At 48.2% G+C, this 26,555-nt stretch overlaps 1 protein-coding gene across 2 annotated transcripts in view; it reads right to left on the bottom strand.

Moving 5' to 3' along the window:
- The window catches only part of ccdc170 (coiled-coil domain containing 170), a 93,166-nt gene that overhangs the window by 31,659 nt on the left and 34,952 nt on the right, over positions 1 to 26,555 (bottom strand). For both annotated transcript variants that reach the window (XM_078230285.1, XM_078230286.1), the window contains 2 exons: positions 26,187 to 26,372; positions 18,601 to 18,918 (listed from right to left, as the gene is read on the bottom strand). In XM_078230285.1, coding sequence (XP_078086411.1) covers positions 18,601 to 18,918; positions 26,187 to 26,372 — 504 coding nt within the window. The remainder of the gene's footprint in view (positions 1 to 18,600; positions 18,919 to 26,186; positions 26,373 to 26,555) is intronic.

Raw genomic sequence — 26,555 nt, 5'->3', positions numbered from 1 at the left:
GTCCTTCAGGGAAGGAAATCTGCTGTCCTTACCTGGTCTGGCCGACATGTGACTCAAGAGTCACTGCAGTGTGGTTGACTCTCAACTGCCCTCAGGCAGCTAGGGATGGCAAGAAATGCTGGTCAGCCAGCGACGCCCATGTCCCACGAATGAATAAAGAACAAGATCTGTTCCTACCTTTCGTTCTAAGCTTTAAGTTTAATGGGCCCCCATTGTGCTGAATTCCTACACCAGAGCAAATAGTTCCTCAGCACCTGTCCTATCGAATGCTTATGCATGATTAGATAGCTGGATTAGATCACCCCTGAATCCTCTTAACTGAAGGGAATACATGCCAAGTGTGGATGCGACCTTTTGTCACCATTTAACCCCTTAAGTCTTGGTATCACATTGGTGAATCTGTACTCGGTCTGATCCACCCATCACCCATGGTCAATGTATCTGCTCTGAGTTGCAGTGCTTGATATGCTGGCTTTAGCAAATGTCAGTAAAGAGACAAGACAGGTTAATGCTTCATCAGAACTGAAGGTTGGAAGAATAGCACTATTTCAGCAAGGCTTGAAAAGTAGAGGAATTCACCATGGCCAAACCATCTAACCAGCACATTTTTCAGACTGTGGGAGGAAACCGGAGCACCCAGAGTAAACCCACACAGACACGGGGAGAATGTGCAAACTCCACACAGACAGTGACCCGAGGCCAGAATCGAACCTGGGTCCCTGGTGCTGTGAGGCAGCAGCGCTAACCATTGTGTCAAGTAGAAAGTATTTAACTCCCAATGTGACTGGTGAATGCGTGGATTCTCTCCCCTCCCTCTGCACTGTTCCCATATTTTCCCAACCTGACTAAAATGCCTTCTTATTGTTCCATCTTGGATGCCAGCGTTGGACTGGGTTGGGCACAGTAAGAAGTCTCACGGACAAGCCCTCCGTATACAAAGGATCTGCTCAGATGAGGAGGAATGCAACAGGACTGTGTCTATATGTGCCCTGTATATGCACTGCTCCTTCATCAGGTGAGTGGGCCCAACTCTCTACTCACCTGATGAAAGAGCAGTGCTCCAAAAGTTCATCCTACCAAATAAACTTGTTGGACTTTAACCTGATGTTGTGAGACTTCTTACTGTTCCATCTTCAGTTCTGATGCAGGGGTGACAGAGTGCGTAATGCTGCTGCCTCACAGCACCAGGGACCTGGGTTCAATTCGGGCCTCAGGTGACTGTATGGAGTTTGCACGTTCTCCCTGTGCCTGCGTGGGTTTCCTCCGGGTGCTCCAGTTTCCTCTCACAGTCCAAAGATATGCAGATTAGGTGGTTTGGCCATGCTAAATTGTCACTGAGTGTCCAAAGATGTGTAGGTTATGTGGATTGGCCATGCTAAATTGCCCCTTCGTGTCCAAAGATGTGTAGGTTAGGTGGATTGGCCATGGTAAATTGTCCTTTGGTGTCCAAAGATGTGCAGGTTAAGTGGATTGACCATGGTAAATTGCCCCTTAGTGCCCAAAGATGTGCAGGTTCGGGGGATTGCCCATGCCAAATTGCTCCTTAGTGTCCAAAGATGTGTAGGTTAGGTGGATTGGCCATGCTAAATTGTCCCTTAGTGTCCAGAGATGTGCAGGTTGGGGATTGGCCATGCTAAATTGCCCCTTCATGTCCAAAGATGTGTAGGTTAGGTGGATTGGCCATGCTAAATTGCCCCTTCGTGTCCAAAGATGTGTAGGTTAGGTGGATTGGCCATGCTAAATGCGGCGTGGGTGGTCCTGGGTAAAATGCCCTTTCAGAGGGTCGGTGCAGACTGAATGGGCCGAACTACCTCTCTCTGCACTGCAGGGATTCCATGGTACAGATCGGAAGCATTAACCTGCCCGCTCCCACTTTACCCAGTGAGCAAAGCCCTGGATGGTCTGCTTTAGCTTGGGGTTTGCACATTCGGGCTGTGGTTCCTTTGCTTTTAATTCTGCTGTGAAATACTTCGGTGGCATTTATGAGCACTTAAGCGCCGTCTGGCTGAAGAGGGGGCCGCGTCCGGCTAACAGCCTACATCTGGGGCACTCCTACTCCCAGAGCACTGAACAAATAAATCCAACCCTCTCCCAAACATTGCGTCATCGTCACAAAATAATGCTGAGATTGTTTTCATTTCAGTGATCATTCCCACCACCCCCACCGATTCGAGACAAATCATTGGTACCAGGCAATCAATAAAGATTTTCCAGTTAATAAATGTTCAGCACAGGCAAAGATATAAAAACGCTGACTCATTTCTTCCGTTTGGTCATTTTTGCGGTTGTTGGTACCACTGGGATGATTTTAAGATCCCTGCCCATCGGAAGGTTTTTCTGGGTGGGAGATTTGGGATGAACGTGGACCTGGATTCCCGATCCCAGGGGACAAGGCACTGAGTTTGCAGTGTCACTCTGTCTGAGCTACAGGGAGACCCCAACTCGATGGTTGGCAGAAAAGTTGGCTTGTTCCGATCGGAGCCCGCGCGCCCATCACACACATTTGTAAAATGTGGTGCATCATTAAGCAATCCATATCAAGACCGCTCCTTTCATAGGTAAACACTGAGCTCCGCAGATTGGCACCAGAGATTAGTAAACTCAACGCCTACCCAGGAAAAAAATACAACACTACAATAACACTACTATTCATCAAGCCATTCATCTTGCACTTTCTGTCAACCACTGAACTTGTGCAATTTGATGAGGTCCGGCCTGTTTACAAGGTCTCCGCAGACAAGAGCTAACTGAAAAGAAGACAAAGGGGAAGGAACGCATAGAGTCATAGAGGTTTACAGCATGGAAACAGGCCCTTCGGCCCAACTTGTCCACTAAGCTAGTACGAATTGCCTGCGTTTGGCCCATATCCCTCTACACCCATCTGACCCATGTAACTGTCTAAATGCTTTTTAAAAGTCAAAATTGTGCCCGCCTCTACTACTGCCTCTGGCAGCTTGTTCCAGACACTCACCACCCTCTGTGTGAAAAAGTTGCCCCTCTGGATCCTTTTGTATCTCTCCCCTCTCACCTATAACCAACAATAAACCCATACCCTGTAGTTTTATACTCCCCTACCTTTGGGAAAAGATGTTGACTATCTAGCTGATCTATGCCCCTCATTATTGTATGGACCTCTATTAGATCACCCCTAAGCCTCCTACGCTCCAGGGAAAGAAAGTTCCAGTCTATCCAGCCTCCCCTTATAACTCAAACCATCAAGTCAAACCATCAAGTCTCCCTATAACGCAAACCATCAAATGATTAAGAATCATAGAATCCCTACAGTGCAGAAGGAGGCCATTCAGCCCATTGAGCCTGCACCAACAATAATCCCATCCACGCTCCATCACCGTGACCCCATGTATTTCACCCTGCTATTCCTCTGACACTAAGGGGCAATTTTGCATGGCCAATCAACCTAACCTGCACATCTTTGGAATGTTTGATTTTGATTTGATTTAATTTATTATTGTCACATGAATTGGGATACAATGAAAAGTATTGTTTCTTGCGCGCTATACAGGCAAAACATACCGTTCATAGAGAAGGAAATGAGCGGGTGCAGAATATAGTGTTACAGCCATAGCTAGGGTGTAGAGAAAGATCAACTTAATATAGGGTAGGTCCATTCAAAAGTCTGATGGCAACAGGGAAGAAGCTGTTCTTGAGTCGGTTGGTGCGTGACCTCAGACTTTTGTATCTTTTTCTCGATGGAAGAAGGTGGAAGAGAGAATGTCCAGGGTGCGTGGGGTCCTTAATTATGCTGGCTGCTTTGCCAAGGCAGCGGGAAGTGTGGACAGAGTCAATGGATGGGAGACTGGTTTGCGTGATGGATTGGGCTACATTCACGACCTTTTGTAGTTTCTTGTGATCTTGGTCAGAGCAGGAGCCCAGACCAAGCTGTGATACAGCTGGAAAGAATGCTTTCTATGGTGCCTCTGTAAAGGTTGGCGGGACTTGTAGCAGACATACTGAATGTCCAAAGCTTCCTGAGAAAGTAGGGGCGTTGGTGGGCTCTCTTTACTGTATAGAGTGTGGGAGAAAACCGGAGCACCCGGAGGAGATCCATGCAGACACGGGGAGAACGTGCAAACTCCACACAGACAGTGACCTTCCAGCTGCAGCATTAGGAACATGGCTACTTGTGAAGTTCCACAGTCACATCAGGAGATTAAAATCATTTTCAAAAAAACTGCAAATAGTCTTGGAATATTTGTCGGTCTTTCCAAACCTCCAGGCGGGGAGGAAACAGCTGACAAAAGTAGACAGGTGGGCAAAGCAATTCAGAAAACAGCAACAGAGGTTGGTGAGAACTTAAGCCCTTGCGCAGATATTTGATAATGCCCTTTTATCATTTCAGTTTGATAACAGTTTCAGGTCTAAGTTGCAGTCAGAGTTTGTGGTCGCTGTACAATGGGGATGTCTAGTTGTAAGACCTCATAGAATTGTACCACCGTCTGAGTGTGATAGACCAGGCAGCTGTCTGGCCAGCATTTTAAAGTTTATTTATTAGTCACAAGTATGCTTACATTAACACTGCAATGAAGTTACTGTGAAAATCCCCTAGTCGCCACACTCCGGTGCCTGTTCGGGTACACTGAGGGAGAATTTAGCATGGCCAATCCACCTAACCAGCACGTCTTTCAGACTGTGGGAGGAAACCAGAGCACCCGGAGAAAACCCACGCAGATACGGGGAGAACGTGCAGACTCCACACAGGCAGCGACCCAAGCCGGGAATCGAACCCGGGTCCCTGGTGCTGTGAGACAGCAGCGCTAAACACTGTGCCACCGTGCCGCCATCCCTAGTTGCCCTTGAGAAGGGTCCAAAGATTTGAAACAGTCCAAAGATGTGTGGGTTAGGTTGAGTGGCCTTGTTCAATTGACCCTAGTGTAAGGGGGATTGGCAGGGTAAATGTTTGGGGTTGCGGGAATAGGGTCTAGGTGGGATTGTGGTCAGTGCAGACTCGATGGGCTGAATGGCCTCCTTCTGTACTGTAGGGATTCTATGATTTCTATGATAGCTATCAGTGTGTAGACTGATGTAAGCAATCACAACGCCGCCTTCCTACTTTACCCACTCAAAGGGATGCGGGCACACTGTGTACAAGGTGTGTCTGGCACTGTCCCTCAGCATAAGGTGGGGCATAGTCACCAAGTGTAACATAAATTGGGAATCCTTCCCTCCAACACATGGGGCAGGATTTAATGTGTCCAATTCCTAACCCACAGACCACAATCAGGAAGGATAGGCAACAATATCTCCTCCACAATTATCCTCAACACCGGTGTCCCACAAGGCTGTGTCTTCAATATACTCCTTATACACTTATAACTGTGTGGCCAAATTCTCCCTCAACTCCATTTTCAAGTTTGCCGATGACACCACTGTAGTGGGTTGGATCTCAAACAATGATGAGACAGAGTACAGGAAAAAGATAGAGAATCTGGTGAACTGGTGCGGCAACAATAATCTCTTCCTCAATGTCAGTAAATGAAAATGAAGGAGATAGTCATCGACTTCAGGAAGCATAGTGGAGAACATGCCCCTGTCTACATCAACGGGGATGAAGTGGAAATGGTCGCGAGCTTCAAATTTCTAGGTGTCCAGATCACCAACAACCTGTCCTGGTCCCTCCACGCCAATGCTATAGTTCAGAAAGTCCACCAATGCCTCTATTTTCTCAGGAAGAAATTTGGCATGTCCACTACAACTCTCACCAATATTTACAGATGCACCATCGAAAGCTTCTTCCCAGATGTCTCACAGCTTGGTCTGGCTCCTGCTTTGACCAAGACTGCAAGAAACTACAAAGGGTTGTGAACGAAGCCCAGTCCATCACTCAAACCAGTCTCTCATCCATTGACTGTCTACACTTCCTGCTGCCTCGGAAAAGCAGCAGCATAATTAGGTATCCCACGCACTCCGGACACTCTCTCTTCCACCTTCTTCCGTTGGGAAAAAGATACAAAAGTCTGAGGTCACGTATCAACCGATTCAAGAACAGCTTCTTCCCTGCTGCATGGGTTTAATAGGATCGTAGAAACTCTACTGTGCAGAAGGAGGCCATTCGGCCCATCAATTCTGCACCAACAACAATCCCACCCAGACCCTACCCCCATAACCCCATATTCTTGCCCCGCTAATCCCTCTAATCCACGGGGCAATTTACTAAGGGGCAATTTAGCATGGCCAATCAACCTAACCTGCACATCCTTGGACTGTGGGAGGAAACCGGAGCACCCGGAGGAAACCCACGCAGACACGGGGAGAACATGCAGACTCCATCCAGACAGTGACCCAAGCCGGGAATCGAATCCAGGTCCCTGGAGCTGTGAGGCAGCAGCGCTAATCATTGTGCCACCGTGCCACCCTGGATGCTTTGGTTTCCTCCCACACTCCAAAGATGTGCGGGTTAGGTGAATTGGCCATGCTAAATTTTCCCTTCGTGTCAGGGAGATTAGCAGGGTAACTACATGGGGTTATGGGGATAGAGCCTGGGTGGATTGTCGTCGGTACAGGTTCGATGGGCCGAATGGTCTCCTTCTGCACCGTAGGAATTCGAACTCTTAACTGCCCTCTGAAATGGCCGAGGCAGCAACTCAGTCCAAGGGCATTTAGGGATGTGCTACAATTGCTGGCCTCGCCATGAAGGATTTTTTTGAAATCGGTGCAGTGTCAGTGCCAAGGAAGGTGTGATGGGATCTTTCACATTCACTGGAACAGGCAGATGGATGGGGCCATCAGGTCTGAAACACTGCATTTATCTTCCTTCAGGTGGCACTGATATCAGCCTTGGTATGGGCCCCTAACTCCATCAGAGTGGGTCACCAGCAGATTGCCTCTCCTTTCAACCTCTTAATATTTCCTGTTTGTATTTACTCTCCATGGCAGTTATGCATAAATAATCTTATTTCAGTCTCTCGCAGTCCTTGAATTGCGTAGCAACAATCATATTGCTGTGTGTGTGTGTGTTCCTTCTATTCTCCCCCTTTCCTCCTTCATTTTCAAATGATTCATGCTCCCTCTTCACTCCCCTCGATAGCTGTCCACCTCCAGTATCTGCGCCTACTCCAGTGCTTGCTAATGTCATTAGTCTCTCAGTGCTTTGCAGCGACACCATGTGGCAACAAAATGACTAGCAGCAGAGGCATTGCTGACTCTTGAGTGGTAAAACACAAGCAGATATAGAAAGAAAGAAACCCTACAGAACAGAAAGAGGCCATTCGGCCCATCGAGTCTGCACCGACCACAATCCCACCCAGGCCCTACCCCCATATCTACCCACTAATCCCTCCAACCTATGCATCTCAGGACACTAAGGGCAATTTTCAGCACGGCCAATCAACCTAACCCGCACATCTTTGGACTGTGGGAGAAAACCGGAGCACCCGGAGGAAACCCACGCAGACACAAGGAGAATGTGCAAACTCCACACAGACAGTGACCCGAGCCGGGAATCAAACCCAGGTCCCTGGAGCTGTGAAGCAGCAGTGCTAACCACTGTGCTACCGTGCCGCCCGGTACCATTCCCTTAACACTACAACTGAAGATGGAAAGGCACCTTAGCCTGGATTCTCTTGGAGATTGGAGGCTGTGGACTGAGATGTCTAGAATAATATTAGGGAAGGCGGAATTAAAGTAGGTCCTCGAATGGGACAATCCACAACAAGAGGGCCTCACATTAAAATTCCATCCATTTGGGAGTGATTTCAGGAAAGATTTCTTCACACAATGGGTAGGGACAATCCGGAACTCTCTCCCTTACAAGGCACAGAGTTCAATATCCAAGACCAACATCAATAAGTTTTTGTTGGGCAAAGGTGTCAAGGGACATGGATCAAACTCGGCTAAATGGGATCGAGGGATAATTCTGAAATGGTCTCATTCAGGGTTTTCCCAAACTCCTCCAGCCACACAACCCTCCCAGAGTTCTGACAGAACCCCTGAGGAACATTCTCATTATACTGAAGAATTAAATCACTAAAGATGGTTATTAAGGTGCAATAGGAGCAAACATACAAAAACAAACTTAAAATATGTTTCTGTCTTATATACAGCCATTTATTATAATAAAAAAGTTCTGTCATTCAACAAATACTTCCAAGTCTTACCTTCTTTTTGTTATTTTTAATCGGAGCATCCGCTCTCCCACTCACACACACATCCACACTCACACACACATCCACACTCACACACACACCCACACTCACACACACACCCACACTCACACACACACCCACACTCACACACACATCCACACTCACACACACATCCACACTCACACACACACCCACACTCACACACACATCCACACTCACACACACATCCACACTCACACACACACCCACACTCACACACACATCCACACTCACACACACACCCACACTCACACACACATCCACACTCACACACACATCCACACTCACACACACACCCACACTCACACACACATCCACACTCACACACACACCCACACTCACACACACATCCACACTCACACACACATCCACACTCACACACACACCCACACTCACACACACATCCACACTCACACACACATCCACACTCACATCCACGCTCACTCACTCACACACCCACTTATACACCTACACACACACATACACGCACACACCCACACACACACCCACTCACACACACACCCACTCACACACACACCCACCAACCCACTCACACACACACCCACCCACACACCCACCCACCCACACACCCACCCACTCACACACCCATACACACCCACAAACACATCCACTCACACACCCACTCACACATCCACCCACCCACTCACACACCCACCCAGTCACCCACACACACACACACACACATACCCACTCACACACCTACCCTCATCCTCACCCACTCTCACCGTCACGCACTCTCACACTCACCCACCCACACACTTGCCCACCCTCACACTCGCCCACTCTCACACTCGCCCACTCTCACCCTCGCCCACCCTCACACTCGCCCACTCTCACCCTCGCTCACCCTCACACTCGCCCACTCTCACACTTCCTCACCCACACACTCACCCACCCTCACCTCAAGGAACCCCGGGACCCCTGGAGCAGCCCTGCAGAGCCCAGTTTGGGACCCCCTGATCGAATTGATTTGCTGAACAGCCTCGGGGGGGGGGGGGGTGGTGAACTGCCTGCTCCAATTCCTTTGTTCCCTAACCTGTGCTGCCACTCCACAAATAGAAGCGTTCCTGGATATCCTCAATCTTACATTAACCTCGAAACTCCCCTCGCTTCTCCGCTCCCGTCCCAAATCCTGCCATCTGGATGAAAACATTAAGATAATCTCAGGGCAGCAACATGCCTGTCCAAGTGGGGGAGCTGAAGAGAACTCGGGCAATAAATGCTGAGTGTCACTACTGAGTATTCAGTAATGCCCAACAGGGCGGCACGATGGCACAGTGGTTAGCACTGCTGCTTCACAGCGCCAGGGACCCGGGTTCAATTCCCAGCCTTGGGTCACTGTCTGTGTGGAGTCTGCACATTCTCCCCGTGTCTGCGTGGGTTTCCTCCGGGTGCTCCGGTTTCTTCCCACAGTCTGAAAGACGTGCGGGTTAGGTGCTAAATTCTCCCTCAGTGTACCTGAACAGGCGCCAGAGTGTGGCGACTCGGGGGTTTTCACAGTAACTTCATTGCAGTGTTAATGTAAGCCTACTTGTGACTAATAAGCTTCTCACTTATTCTTCTTTGTTACATTGATATAGCACCTTTCACAACCTCAAATTCAATAAAAAATATCTAGAATTAAGAATCTACTGATGACCATGAAACTATTGTCGATTGTCGCAAAAACCCATCTGGTTCACTAATGCCCTTTAGGGAAGGAAATCTGCCGTCCTTACCCGGTCTGGCCGACATGTGACTCCAGAGCCACAGCAATGTGGTTGACTCTCGACTGCCTTCCAAGGGCAAATAGGGATGGGTAATAAATGCTGGCCAGCCAGCGATGCCCAAGTCCCACAAATGAATGAAATAAAACCTCACTTCGTTCCAACATGTTTCACAGACAATGAAGCACTTTTTGAAGTGCAGTCACTGTGGGAAATACAGCAGCCAACACAAGGAGACCATCCACACAAACTACAATGATCGTTTGTCTCCAAGACAACGGGTGGGACTTTCTGGCCCCACCTTCCCCAAGACCGCTATCTGAGGTCATCCGACCTGTTGCTTGTCCATCAAATTCTCCGTCCACCCCGCGACGATTCCCACGACGGGCAGGACCGGAAGGTTGAGGCCAATGTTTGGACAAATCCTTCACCCTAAGAACAATCCCACAATGCAACACGCTGACAAAGGAAATATCCTCAGTCCCATCACTGGGAATCTTCAAGATTCATTTTATATTATTTCCATTAATAAGTTTCATGATCAGGGTCACCGTCTCTACCCGTCAAGTCTGGTGGGACCCAGATCATCCTCTGGTCGGGGGGGCGGGGGTTTCGCTGCCAATCTGCGGCCGATCGGTGGGGAGGGAGGGGGCAGGGGGTTCCGCAGCCACTCTGCGGGCGATCCCTCCTCCCCACCGGAGGAACCAATCCCTCCTGCCGGAGTGGACGTGCGGCCATGCCATCCCACAAAACCTTCAGGATGAAGCGACTCCTCGCGAAGAAGATGAAGCAGAACCGGCCGATTCCACAGTGGATCTGCACGAAAACCGGCTACAAGATCAGTACAAGTCCGAGAGGAGACACTGGAGAAGGACCAAGCTGGGCCTGCAAAGTGATACACCATCACTGATACACTACCAGCCACAGCCATCTCTCCGGCTCTCTTACCCCTGCAGGGAAGAGTAATCGGCCGGTTCTGCTTCATCTTCTTAGCGAGGAATCGCTTCATCCTGAAGGTTTTGTGGGATGGCATGGCCGCACGTCCACTCCTGGAGGAGGGATTCGTTCCTCCGGTGGGGAGGAGGGATCGCCCGCAGAGTGGTGGCGGACCCCCCTGCCCCCTCCCTCCCCACTGATCGGCCGCAGACTGGCAGCAGAACACCCCCGTCCATAGGATGATCTGGGTTCCCCCCCCCCCCCCCCGCCCCCACCAGAGGGTGATCTGGGTCCCGCCCCCCCCTCCTCCTCCCCCGCCTCCCCCCCAAGTCCCCAACCAGAGGATGATCGTCAGAGAGCCACTCTCTTCGCTTTCTGCTTTTTTTCTTTCGCGCCTGGACGCTCTGTCAGATTTTTTTCGAACTGCGCATGCGCAGTTCAGAGCTCCGATCGGTCCGCCAGCGCTAAGCCCCACACGCAGCGCGGAGTGGACCGGAGCCGGCAAAACGCGTATGGGCGCGCTTGAAAGAGGATTCCAGGCACGGATCTATCTGACGCCCAGATCTGGCACTTAGACTCAAAATGGTAAAATCAGGCCCAATGTGTGATTTCAAGAAGGAATTAGATCTAGCTCTTGGGGCTAAAGGGATCAAGGGATATGGGAGGAAGGGGGGGATCAGGATATTGAATTTGATGATCAGCCATGATCATAATGAATGGTGGAGCAGGCTCGAAGGGCCGAATGGCCTCCTCCTGCTTCTAGTTTCTATGATAATGATGTTGGCTGAGGGATAAACATTGGCCAGAATACCAAGGAGAACCTCCTGCTTTTCTATGGCTCGTGCTGCAGTAGAAGGTTCTGGCACTTACAGGGTTAATGTGGGGCTGAGTAGAGAAATGCCCACACAATGACATGAGACCTAGACGTAGGGTCAGTATGATGTTGGCCAGACTTTTAAGCCCTAGGATGGAGATTGCGCCTTGATGGACTCTTTGATATATATTTATAAATAGTTGTAAATAGGTAGGTAATTAAAAACTTGCTGTTAACATACAAAAGACTACAAAGACTTCTTTAACAGACAAGTTCTGTAAGCAACATCATCCCAAAAAGTGCCATGGGATCTTTTACTTCAACTTGAGATGTCAGACAGAGTTTTGCATTAATATGTCACCCAAAACAGTGCAGCGCTTCCTCAGTACTGCACTGTGGAGAGTAACTCACCTCCCAACTCCCCAAGGCCTGTCCATCATCTACAAGGCACAAGTCAGGAGTGTGATGGAATACTTCCCACTTGTCTGGATAACACTCAAGAAGCTCAACACCCTCCAGGACAAAGCAGCCCCGCTTGATTGGCACCCCATCCACAAACATCCACTCCATCCATCAATGACGCACAGTGGCAGCAGTGTGTACTATCTACAAGATACACTGCAGCAACTCAGCAAGGCTCTCCAATAGCACTTTTCAAACCTATAATCACTGCCACCAAGAAGGACAAGGGCAGCAGATACATGGGAACACCACCACCACCTGCAGGTTCCCCTCCAAGCCACTCACCATCCTGACTTGGAAATATATCGGCCGTTCCTTCGCAGTCGCTGGGTCCCTAGTCTCTCCCAAACGGCACTGTGGGTGTACCTACACCACACGGACTGCAGCGGTTCAAGAAGATGGCGCACACACACACTCACACCCACACTCACACAGTCACCCACACACACACACACTCACCCACACACACACACACTCACACCCACACTCACACAGTCACCCACACACACACACACACACTCACCCACACACACACACACACACTCACACCCACACTCACACGGTCACACACTCACACTCACCCACACACACACACACTCACACCCACACTCACACAGTCACCCACACACACACACACTCACCCACACACACACACACTCACACCCACACTCACACAGTCACCCACACACACACTCACCCACACACACACACACACACTCACACCCACACAGTCACCCACACACACACACACACTCACACACACACACACACACACACACACACACTCACACCCACACCCACACAGTCACCCACACACACTCACCCACACACACACAGACACACTCACACCCACACTCACACAGTCACCCACACACACACACACACTCACACCCACACACACACTCACCCCACACACACTCACCCACACACACTCACACCCACACTCACACAGTCACCCACACATACTCACACACACACACTCACCCACACACACTCACACACACACACTCACCCCATACACACTCACCCACACACACACACACCCACACACTCACACACACACACACACACATGTCTCACAAATTTGATTGAGTTTTTTGAAGGGGTAACCAAGAAGGTAGATGAGGGCAGTGCAGTTGATGTTGTCTACATGGACTTTAGCAAGGCCTTTGACAAAGTACCGCATGGTAGGTTGTTGCATAGGGTTAAATCACAGGATCCAGGGTGAGGTAACTAACTGATACAAAATTGGCTTCTTGACAGAAGACAGAGGGTGGTTGTAGAGAATTGTTTTTCAAACTGGAGGTCTGTGACCAGCGGTGTGCCTCAGGGATCAGTGCTGGGCCCACTGTTATTTGTCATTTATATTAAGGATTTGGATGAGAATATAGGAGGCATGGTTAGTATGTTTGCAGATGACAACCCAAGATTGGTGGCGTAATGGATAGTGAAGAAAGTTATCTCCGATTGCAATGGGATCTTGATCAATTGGGCCAGTGGGCTGATGAATGGTAGTTGGAGTTTAATTTAGATAAATGCGAGGTGATGCATTTTGGTAGATTGAACCAGGGCAGGACTTACTCAGTTAATGGTAGGGCTTTGGGGAGAGTTACAGAACAAAGAGATCTAGGGGTACATGTTCATAGCTCCTTGAAAGTGGAGTCACAGGTGGACAGAGTGGTGAAGAAGGCATTCAGCATGCTTGGTTTCATTGGTCAGAACATTGAATACAGGAGTTGGGACGTCTTGTTGAAGTTGTACAAGACATTGATAAGGCCACACTTGGAATACTGTGAACAGTCTGGTCACCCTATTATAGAAAGGATATTATTAAACTAGAAAGAGTGCAGAAAAGATTTACTAGGATGCTACCGGGACTTGATGGATTGAGTTATAAGGAGAGGCTGGATAGACTGGGGCTTCTTTCTCTGGAGCGTAGAAGGCTGAGGGGTGATCTTATAGATGTCTATAAAATAACGAGGGGGCACAGATCAGCTCGATAGTCAATATCTTTTCCCAAAGGTAGGGGAGTCTAAAACTAGAGGGCATAGGTTTAAGGTGAGAGGGGGGAGACTTTTTCACACAGAGGGTGGTGAGTGTCTGGAACAAGCTGCCAGAGGTAGTAGTAGAGGCGGGTACAATTTTATCTTTAAAACAGCATTTAGATAGTTACATGGGTAAGATGGATATAGAGGGATATGGGCCAAATGCGGGCAATTGGGATTAGCTTTGGGGTTTAAAAAAAAGGCGGCATGGACAAGTTGGGCCGAAGGGCCTGTTTCCATGCTGTAAACCTCTATGACTCTATCTATGACTCTATGACACACACACACTCACATATACACACACGCACACTCACACACACACACACACTCACACACGCACACTCACACACACTCACACACACATGCACACTCACACACACACACACTCACACACGCACACTCACACACACACACACACTCACACACGCACACACTCACACACGCACACTCACACACACACACACTCACACACGCACACTCACACACACACACACTCACACACGCACACTCACACACACTCACACACGCACACTCACACACACACACACTCACACACACACGCACACTCACACACGCACACTCACACACACACACACTCACTCACACACACCCCCGCCTCGATCTGAACTTTGTTCACTTGGGGAATTGTGAAGTAACCCAGCAGATCCATGATCCACCCTCGATTCCTCCCCACTTTGAAAGCATGTTGGGGGTGAGTGGGGAGGGACACTGGCTGGTCTGGTGCAGTTCAGCTAAACAGCACATTCCACTGCAGGTACCCGTTCGAGCGTGACGTGCAAAGCTTTCCCTTGATTTGGATCAAGGCTCGCCAGTCGAAGCAGAATCTCCCGATAATAACACCATTGTTCGGAGTTTTAATGCAATCACTCCATCAGAAGGCAAACAGGAACCAATTTCTCCAGTCACATTTACAGCGTTCCAGGCATTGTACGCGAATGAGTTTTCTTAGTGTTTCTTTTGTCCCTTTTATCGCCATAAACAAAAAGTGAATTGGTCACAGTAACCTCTGAAACAAGCGGGTTAGCATGAGGGGAAAGTTCATATTTAAAATCAAACAAAAAGATCTTAGAGATTCTTTCTCGCCGGAGTCAATGCGGAGGGAAATCTGTGCACTGTTCCGGGGTTCATGCAGCAAAGACAATATTGAGCCACTGGAGAAGGTGCAAAAATAATCCAGAAAGGATCATGTCAGAACTGAGAGGTTGGCTGGAATTTTTCCGACCCGCCCGACACGGGAATCGGACCGGGCGAGGGGCGGACCATGGGAAAGTCTGTTGACTTCGGGCGGGATTTTATGGTTTCGGGATAAGCGAGGCCATGAAATCCCACCCGTTATATACAACAGGGAAGAGCACTTTCCTCTGGGAGAAAGAAGGCTGAGAGCTTTTTAAAGTTAAAGTTTATTTATTAGTGTCACAAGTAGGCTTACATTAACATTGCAATGAAGTTACTGTGAAAATCCCCGAGTCGCCACACTCCGGCGCCTGTTCGGGTACACTGAGGGAGAATTTAGCATGGCCAATGCACCCTGGTGCATTTAACCTGGTGTTGTTAAACTTCTTACAATGCACCCCTAACCAGCACATCTTTTGGACTGTGGGAGGAAACCGGAGCACCCGGAGGAAACCCACGCAGACACGGGGAGGATGTGCAGACTCCACACAGACAGTGACCCAAGCTGGGAATTGAACCTGAGTCCCTGGCGCTGTGAGGCAGCAGTGCTAACCACTGTGCCATTGTGCCACCCCAGGTGACCTGATAGTGATCTTTAACATTATGAGGAGGAGCGATACAGTAAACATAGAGATGTTTACAAAGATTGGAGGTCTTGTGGGCGCAGTGTGTAGCGTCCCTGCCTCCAAGCCAGAAGTTCCGGGTTCGAGTCCCATCCCAGGTCTTGATGGCCAAGGAAGGCCAAGTTCATAACGCGGCCAAACAGGGTGAATGTGTCAACCTGCCAAATCCTTCCAACGTGCCAAGCCTGGTCAGCCTTGCTTGATGTGGAATGGTGCCTCTCAAGCTAGAGCTTCTGGGGAGAGACTAGTGACCTGTTCCGGGGATTACTGGCTATGGAAACAGGTGAAAGTCGACCTTAGTACACACCAGGTCCAGGAAGAGAATTGGACTTACACAGATTTGGGATAAACCGAAAACAAGGGCCATAAATATAAGAGCTAATTTCTGATAACAAATTCAGGAGAAACTTCTTTACTCAAAAACAGCAAATGCTGGAAAATCTCAGCAGGTCTGACAGCATCTGTGGAGAGAGAATAGATCTGACGAAGGGTCATCCAGAGTCGAAACATTGGCTCTATTCTCTCTCCACAGAGGCTGTCAGACCTGCTGAGATTTTCCAGCATTTTCTGTTTTTGTTTCACATTCCGGCGTCCGCAGTATTTTGTTTGAACCTCTTTATTCCCGGCTAAGTCCTGGGGATCCCTGCAAACACCGACGGACCCCTTTCTTATGGAAAAAGGGGAAGGGGGGTAAATTACCCAAATACAATCAGAATTACGCTGACAGGAATGCTCTCATTGAGGCAGAGCTGATAATATCAATACAAAGAAGAGAAACTTGCTGATTGAGGGACAGGAATCAGATGGTGGAACTCTCAGAGAAGCAGTTTTAAAACCTCTGCCTCGAATCTAAACAAATTCCAGTGGTTAGTTTGGATTATTATCAGGAGATTATAAACCCAGGGTGGCACAGTGGTTAGCACTGCTGCCTCACAGCGCCAGGGAACCGGGTTCAATTCCCGGCTCCAGTCACTGTCTGTGTGGAGTTTGCACATTCTCCCCGTGTCTGCGTGGGTTTCCTCCGGGTGCTCCGGTTTCCTCCCACAGTCCAAAGATGTGCGGGTTAGGTGGATTGGCCATGCTAAGTTGCCCCTTAATGTCAGGGGGGGACTAGCTAGGGTAAATAAGTGGAGTTATGGGGATAGGGTCTGGGTGGGGTTGTGGTTGATGCAGACTCGATGGGCCAAATGGTCTCCTTCTGCACTGTAGGGATTCTATTCTAAGGATTATTCATTACTTTTGTTCACCCAACACTCAAATCTTTTTAAACTCTGCAACTAATTCATAAAAATCAGGCAGCCTCTATTCTGAGCCAACCTTCCAGGGGATATACTTAACAACCCCAGTCCAACACCGGCATCTCCACATCATATACTTAACAAGACAGCCATGTCTGTAACCCTGACTGAATGGCAATGATGCCACCTAGTGGCAGAATGCCTCAGTTGCAACAAATATGGAATCAGCATTTCATGCTATTTCCCCATTGTCTAAAGTTTATTTATTAGTAACAAGTAGGCTTACATTAACACCGCAATGAAGTTACTGTGAAAATCCCCTAGTCACCACACTCCGGCGCCTGTTCGGGTACACTGAGGGAGAATTTAGAATGGCCAATGTACCTAACCAGCATGTCTGTTGGACTGTGGGAGGAAACCGGAGCACCCGGAGGAAACCCACACAGACACGGGGAGAACGTGCAGACTCCGCACAGACAGTGACCCAAGCCGGGAATTGAACCCAGGTCTCTGGCGCTGTGAGGCAGCAGTGCTAACCACTGTGCCACTGTGCTACCGTTCAGGGGATCCCAGAGTGCTTCACAACCATTACTGCTGTAATGCAGCCATTTTGTGCACAGCAAGCTCCCACAAACAGCAATAACTGGAACATTCTTTTAAAGTGATGTTGGTTGGGGGATAAATATTGTCCAGGACACCGGGGAAGAAGTCACCTTCTCTTCATCCAACCGTGACCGTGGAATCTTTCAGGGAGGGGAGACAGGGCTTGTGTTTAGTGCCTCGTCTGAAAGATGGCACTCACGGCAGTTAGCACTCCCTCAGTACTGCGGCGGAGCATCAGGCTGGATTGTGTGTGCGTGCCTTTGGAGCGAGACTGAAACCCACAGTTTGGACCTTGAGTGAGTGAAACCACTGAGCTACAGCCTGTCGCAGGCCCTGTTCAAGGTAAAGAAGAAAATAACTGCATTTTCGGAGCAAGACACGGGGAGAACGTGCAGACTCCACACAGACAGTGACCCAAGCCGGGAGTCGAACTCGTGTCCCAGGCGCTGTGAGGTAGCAGTGCTAACCCACTGTGCCACCATGCCCTCAAAGAGGGGGTAGGAACATGAGGTTGAGAATTCTACATTTGAGCTGCTGGAGTTGTGAGGATGATGGATGAATAAGATGTAAAATTGGGAGAGTTTTAGATGAGGGTGAAAGGGAAGAGATCAACGTGGAAAGTGCTGGAATGGCCGGGTCTGGGGCCTAGGTGAGGGTTTTAGCAGCAGATATACTGAGGTGGGGGGGTACGACAGGGTGATGTCACCACCCCACCCTACCCCGCTCCCAATTTCCTGGCTGTTAGACACATTCTCCCCCTTTACTTTTCACCATGTCTTTTCTGGCCCGCGATATCATGCAGAGAGACACCACTTACCCTTTTGCTACTTTCCTCGCTGTTTGAAATCTCGCAGATTCTTTCTTTGATAGCGTCTTCAGCGGGCTGGATGACTACATCCGCCTTGCTGAGCAGCGATGCCAGTTGATGCCTGAATGCTTCCAATTGGCCATGTGTGGCTTTGGCCTCACACACACGGGTCTGTAAGCTCCGATCCAGCTCTTTGGAACGCTGTTCCCAACTCCCGGTCTCCAACTTCGTGGCTTCCAAGGCCCTTTGCATTGAATCCAACCTGTCATGCAGGATTCTGTTCTCTCTTTCCAGGTGGTGTTTAGTATTCAGTGCGTTGTCTAATTCCTGAGAGGTTGTTAAAAAAAGAAAATCAAATATACACCCAGCAACGAGAAGCTTCGGATCTGAATGGGAAACAGAGACAATCATTGGGCAAGCTTTGAGGGTGTTTGAGATGTAGGAAGGAGATGTAGGATGGACTCCAATAACTGGAGTGCGACCAATGCCCTAATGGCGAGGATACATGGGGAAAAGACTTTGCACTAGTAAGATGGAGGAAGGGATCTGCAAGGTCTCTAGAACTGGGTGGCACAGTAGCACAGTGGTTAGCACTGCTGCTTCACAGCGCCAGAGACCTGGGTTCGATTCCCGACTTGGGTCACTGTCTGTGTGGAGTTTGCACGTTCTCCCCGTGTCTGCGTGGGTTTCCTCCGGGTGCTCCGGTTTCCTCCCACATTCTGAAAGACGTGCTGGTTAGATGCATTGGCCGTGCTAAATTCTCCTTCAGTGTACCCGAACAGGCGCCGGAGTGTGGCGCCCAGGGGAATTTCACAGTAACTTCATTGCGGTGTTAATGTAAGCCTTACTTGTGACTAATAAATAAACTTCAAGAAATGAAACAAGGCTAAGTGTAAATGAAACAGGAAAGGAGAGCGTTGAACAGGCTAATCTAAGACAGGACATAAATGGCCAAGGAACAAATAGGGTAAGAGAACAGGAGTGTAAAAAGATGGTTAAAAATAAAGTGAGAGGGGGCGACCAGAAGACAATATAACCAGAAGATATATAAAACGTTGGTTAGGCCACATTTGGAATACTGTGTCCAATTCTGGTCACCACACTACCAGAAGGATGTGGAGGCTTTGGAGAGAGTGCAGAAAAGGTTCACCAGGATGTTGCCTGGTATGGAAGGTATTAACTATGAGGAGAGATTGAATAAACTGGGATTGTTCTCCCTGGAAAGATGGAGGCTGAAGGGCAACCCGATAGAAGTACAGATAGGGTGAACAGCTGGAAGCTTTTTCCCAGGGCAGAAATGATAATTACAAGGGGGCACAGGTTCAAGATAAGGGGAGAAAGGCTCAGTGGAGATGTGCGAGGGAAGGTTTTTACACAGAGGGTGGTGGGGCCTGGAATGCACTGCCAAGTGAGGTGGTTGAGGCAGATACGGTAACGACATTCAAGACTTATCTGGATAGACAGATGAACAGATGGGGAATCGAGGGATATAAGCGGTTGGTCTAAATAGGACAATGTGATCAGCGCAGGCTTGGAGGGCCGAAGGGCCTGTTCCTGTGCTGTACTGTTCTTTGTTCTTTGTTCTAAGATGTAGGAGCAGTAGTAGGCCGCTCGGCCCATCGAGTCTGCTCTGCCATCCAATGAGATCATGACTGATCTGACGTGATAATCCTCAACTCCACTTTCCTGCCTGATCCCCATAACCCTCGATTCCCTTACTGATTACAAATTTGTCTCTCTCAGCCTTGAACATTCTTAACGCCCCAGCCTCTACAGCCCTCTGTGATAAAGAATTCCACAGTTTCACTCCCCTCAGAGAAGAAATTCCTCCTCATCTCTAAATGGGTGACCTCTTACTCGGAGTTGATGCCCTCTGGTCCTAGACCCTCCCACAAGGGGAGCATTTACCTCAGTATCTACCCCATCGCGCCCCCTGAGAATCCTATATATCTCAGTAAGGTCGCCTCTCATTCTTCTAAACTCCAATGAGTGCAGGCCCAACCTACTCAATCTCTCCTCATAAGAAAATCACTCCATATCGAGATCAACCTAGTGAACCTTCTCTGAATTGCCTCCAATGCCAGTATATCTTTTCTTAATTAAGGGGACCAAAACAGCTCACAGTATTCCAGGTGTGGTCTAACTAGTGCCTTGTAAAATTTTAGCAAGACCTCCCTACGTTTATACTCCACCCCCTTTGAAATAAAGGCCAACATTCTATTTGCTTTCCCTATTACCTGCTGAACTTGGATGCTAATTTTTTGTAATTTATGCACAAGGGCCCCCAGATTCCTCTGTGCTGGAGCTTTCTGCAGTCTCTCTCCATTTAAATTACATTCACTTCCTTTATTCTTCCTACCAAGTGCATAACTTTGCATTTTCCTACATTATATTCCATCTGCCAAGCTTTTGGCTGCTCATTTAACCTGTCTCTATCCTTCTTTAGACTCTTTGTCACCAGAACATTCCCATCCCGCCCGCTACGATTCCCGAGGGCGCACCATGCACAGGTCCGTTGACCTTGGGCAGGATTTTCCGGTTTTGGGGTGAGCTTAGCCGGAAGATCCCTCCCTGTGTCATCCTCACCACTTGCCTTCCCACTTATTTTTGTGCCATCCGCAAACTCAGCAATCGTACATTCACTTCCCTCATCCCAGTCATTAATATATATTGTAAATAACTGTGGCCCCAGCACTGATCCCTGTGGCACTCCACTAGTAAGAGTTTTAACAACACCAGGTTAAAGTCCAACAGGTTTAAGTGAAAGTGAGGGATGCATGGATGGGGACTGCAATGCACGGCATTGCAGAGGTGGGGTGGAGCAGGGTTTGAAATGTGTATACTTCAATGCCAGGAGTATTCGCAATAAAGTGGGTGAACTTGCAGCGTGGATCAGTACCTGGGACTTCGATGTTGTGGCTATTTCAGAGACATGGATAGAGCAGGGGCAGGAATGGATGCTGCAGGTCCCGGGGTTCAAATGTTTTAGTCGAAGTAGGGAAGGAGGTAGAAGAGGGGGAGGGGTAGCATTATTGGTCAGAGATTGTATCACAGTGTCAGAGAGGAGGTTTGATGAGGACTTATCTGTTGAGGTAGTATGGGCGGAGATTAGAAATAGGAGAGGAGAGGTCACCCTGTTGGGAGTCTTTTATAGACCTCCTAAAAGTTCTAGAGAGGTTGAGGAAAGGATTGCGGAGTCAATCCTGCTTAGGAGTGAAAGTAATAGGGCAATTGTTATGGGGGATTTTAACTTGACTAATATTGACTGGAATTGTTATAGCTCTAGCTCGTTAGAGGGGTCAGTTTTTGTTCAAAGCGTGCAGGAAGGTTTTTTGACTCAGTATGTAGACAGGCCAACTAGAGGTGAGGCTATATTGGATCTGGTGCTGGGAAATGAGCCAGACCAGGTGCTAGACTTGGAAGTTGGTGTGCATTTTGGTGATAGTGACCACAATTCGGTTACGTTCACCTTAGTGATGGAAAGGGATAGGCATGAACCTCGGGCCAATGGTTTTAGCTGGGGGAAGGGTAATTATGAGGCTATTAGGAGAGAATTAGGAAACATAGGTTGGACTAGGAGATTACAGGGACTGGGAACGTCCGACATGTGGAGTTTTTTCAAGGAGCAGCTACTGCGAGTCTGTGATAGGTATGTCCCTGTCAGGCAAGGAGGAATTGGTAGGGCTAGGGAACCGTGGTGCACCAAAAAAGTTTCTTTGTTGGTTAAAAAGAAAAAGGAGGCTTATGTTCGGATGAGACGTGAGCACTCGGGTAGTGCACTAGAAAGCTTTAGATTGGCTAAGAGGGAATTGAAGAGCGAGCTTAGAAGGGCTAAAAGGGGACATGAGAAGACTTTGGCGGATAGGGTTAAAGAGAATCCTAAGGCGTTCTATAGGTATGTCAAGAACAGAAGGTTGGTTAGGGCAAGTTTAGGGCCAGTTATAGATGGCAGAGGGAAGTTATGTGTGGAACCGGAGGAGATTGGTGAAGCATTGAACCAATATTTCTCTTCGGTGTTCACGCAAGGGGACATGAATATAGCTGAGGAGGACACTGGGTTGCAAGGGAGTAGAATAGACAGTATTACAGTTGATAAGGAGGATGTGCAGGATATTCTGGAGGGTCTGAAAATAGATAAATCCCCTGGTCCGGATGGGATTTATCCAAGGATTCTCTGGGAGGCAAGAGAAGTGATTGCAGAGCCTCTGGCTCTGATCTTCAGGTCGTCGTTGGCCTCTGGTATAGTACCAGAAGATTGGAGGTTAGCGAATGTTGTCCCATTGTTTAAGAAGGGGAACAGAGACTTCCCCGGGAATTATAGACCGGTGAGTCTCACTTCTGTTGTCGGCAAGATGTTGGAAAAAATTATAAGGGATAGGATTTATAGTTATTTGGAGAGTAATGAATTGATAGGTGATAGTCAGCATGGTTTTGTGGCAGGTAGGTCGTGCCTTACTAACCTTATTGAGTTTTTTGAGAAAGTGACCAAGGAGGTGGATGGGGGCAAGGCAGTGGACGTGGTATATATGGATTTTAGTAAGGCGTTTGATAAGGTTCACCATGGTAGGCTTCTGCAGAAAATGCAGATGTATGGGATTGGGGGTGATCTAGGAAATTGGATCAGGAATTGGCTAGCGGATAGGAAACAGAGGGTGGTGGTTGATAGTAAATATTCATCATGGAGTGCGGTTACAAGTGGTGTACCTCAGGGATCTGTTTTGGGGCCACTGCTGTTTGTAATATTTATTAATGATCTGGATGAGGGTATAGTTGGGTGGATTAGCAAATTTGCTGATGACACCAAAGTCGGTGGTGTGGTAGACAGTGAGGAAGGGTGTCGTAGTTTGCAGGAAGACTTAGACAGGTTGCAAAGTTGGGCCGAGAGGTGGCGGATGGAGTTTAATGCGGAGAAGTGTGAGGTAATTCACTTTGGTAGGAATAACAGATGTGTTGAGTATAGGGCTAACGGGAGGACTTTGAATAGTGTGGAGGAGCAGAGGGATCTAGGTGTATGTGTGCATAGATCCCTGAAAGTTGGGAATCAAGTAGATAAGGTTGTTAAGAAGGCATATGGTGTCTTGGCGTTTATTGGTAGGGGGATTGAATTTAGGAGTCGTAGCGTTATGTTGCAACTGTACACAACTCTGGTGCGGCCGCACTTGGAGTACTGTGTGCAGTTCTGGTCCCCACATTACAGGAAGGATGTGGAGGCTTTGGAGAGGGTGCAGAGGAGGTTTACCAGGATGTTGCCTGGTATGGAGGGGAGATCCTATGAGGAGAGGCTGAGGGATTTGGGATTGTTTTCGCTGGAAAGGCGGCGGCTAAGAGGGGATCTTATTGAAACATATAAGATGATTAGAGGTTTAGATAGGGTGGATAGTGATAGCCTTTTTCCTCTGATGGAGAAATCCAGCACGAGGGGGCATGGCTTTAAATTGAGGGGGGGTAGTTATAGAACCGATGTCAGGGGTAGGTTCTTTACCCAGAGGGTGGTGAGGGATTGGAATGCCCTGCCAGCATCAGTAGTAAATGCGCCTAGTTTGGGGGCGTTTAAGAGATCCGTAGATAGGTTCATGGACGAAAAGAAATTGGTTTAGGTTGGAGGGTCACAGTTTTTTTTTTTAACTGGTCGGTGCAACATCGTGGGCCGAAGGGCCTGTTCTGCGCTGTAATGTTCTATGTTCTATGTTCTATGTTTATTTGGTAGCAAATACCATTAGCTTTCGGAGCGCTGCTCCTTCGTCAGATAGAGTGGAAATGTGCTCTCAAACAGTGCACTGGGGTGCGATCCTGAAAATGCCCCTCTGGGATGGAATTTTCCCATCCCGCTCACCACGGGAATCAGAGCGGGCGGGACAGAAAATTTGGCGGACTATGCAAAGGTCTGTTGACCTCAGGTGGGAATTTTCGACCTTGGGGGTGAGCGCAGCCAGAATATCCCACGCTATGTCTTCTATTAATTTGCCAATCCTCTGTCCGTGCTAATATACCATCCCCAACACCATGCGTTCTTATCTTATTAAACAGCAGTGCCTTATTGCATGCTTTTTTTGAAATCCAAGTATATTACATCTACTGGTTCCCCTTTATTTATCCTGCTCACTGCCACCTCAAAGAATTCTAATAGATTTGTCAGGCATGATTTCCCTTTCATGAAGCCATGCTGACACTGTTTGATTATATTATGTATTTCGAAATGCTCTGATATTATATCCTTTTTATTGGACTTTAACATTTTCCCAATGACAGATGTTAAGCTAACTGGCCAAGAGTTACCTGTTTTTGTCTCCCTCCCTTTTTGAATAAGAGTGACATCGACAGTTTTCCAATCCTTTGGGACTTTTCTGGAATTTAACGTTTCCTGGAAAATCACTACCAACGCATCCACTATCTCTGTAGCTTCTTCCTTTAAAATCCTAGGAAGCAACCCATCAGGGGACTTATTGGCCTTTAGCCCCATTAGCACGCCTAGTACTGTCTCTCTAGTGATAGATATTGTAGTCATTTCCTCCCCTACTCGATTAGTTAGTGTTCCTGGAATTTTGTTAGTATCTTCTACCATGAAGACTGACGCAAAGTATTTATTTAGCTCCTCTGCCATTTCCTGATTCCCCATTATTATTTCCCCAGTCTCATTCTCGAAGGGGCCTATGTTCATTTTGGCCTCTCTCTTCCTTTTTATAAATTTAAAGAAGCTCTTACTGTCTGTTTTTATATTACTTGCTGACCCTCATAGTTTATCTTCTCCCTTTTTATTATTTTTTTGGTCATCTTTTGTTCTAAAACTTTGAGTACAAGAGTCAGGATGTCATGTTGCAGCTTTATAAAACTTTGGTTAGGCCGCACTTAGAGTATTGCATTCAATTGCGGCCGCCACATTACAGGAAGGAAGTTAAAGTTTATTTATTAGTCACAAGTAAGGCTTACATTAACACTGCAATGAAGTTACTGTGAAATTCCCCAAGTCGCCACACTAGCCTGTTCGGGTCAATGCACCCTAACCAGCACGTCTTTCAGAGTGCAGATGCTGGAATCTAAAACCAAAAGAGGAAATGCTGGAAAATCCCAGCAGGTCTGGCAGCATCTGTAAGGAGAGAAAAGAGCTGACGTTTCGAGCCCAGCTTTGACAAAGGGTCATCTGGACTCGGAATGTCAGCTGGACAAACTCTTCTGGATAAACTAGGGTTGTTTTCTCTGGAGCGGCGGAGGCTGAGGGGAGAGCTGATAGAAGTCTATAAAATTATGAGAGGCGTAGATAGGGTGGACAGTCAGAATCTTTTTCCCAGAATTGAAATGTCTAATACTAGGGGACGTGCACTTAAGGTGAGAGGGGGGGCAGTTCAAAGGAGATGTGAGGGGCGAGTGTTTTTACATAGGGAGTGGTAGATGTCTGGAATGGGCTGCCATGGATGGTGGTGGAGGCAGATATGTTTAAGCTGCTGGTAGATAAATGGCTAAGATCAAAAACCCGTTGAACACCCCAGTCAACCCCTCCACTCCTTACATTTCACTCATCAACATCGTTTTCTAATTATGGTCTAATAAACCTCTTATTATTTGGTCTAATGAACACGTCACTGTCAGCTTCTTCTTACCTTGTGGATAGTGTCCAGTTCCTGCACGTAGGAAGCGACAGCTTTCTGTTCCCTTCCCAACTCAGAAACCAGTCTCATGATCGTTTCCCGGCTAGCCTTGGACTCCACGTCCTGGGCATTGATAGTCTCCTCCAGGCTCCGAATCTGGAGAGCTTTCCTGGTGTTCTCCTTGTACACCTCGCCGACCTAAGGAAGAAAGCACATCGAGCAGCAGAAACTGGCTTCGTAACAAAATCTCACCCAAGTCAGTGATAAATTTAAGGAACGGTGTGGGCCGGACTCGAGAAACATGTTGGCCGGAATTCTCCCACCTCGCCCGCGGCTGGGATTCTCCGGTGCAGTGAATGGAAATTTGGCCGAGCGCCGAAT

The sequence above is a fragment of the Mustelus asterias genome, chromosome 15 (genome assembly GCF_964213995.1).
Source record: "Mustelus asterias chromosome 15, sMusAst1.hap1.1, whole genome shotgun sequence".
Lineage (NCBI taxonomy): Eukaryota > Metazoa > Chordata > Chondrichthyes > Carcharhiniformes > Triakidae > Mustelus > Mustelus asterias.
Note: the sequence above shows the minus strand (reverse complement) of the source record. Positions and strands in the feature narration are given on the sequence as shown.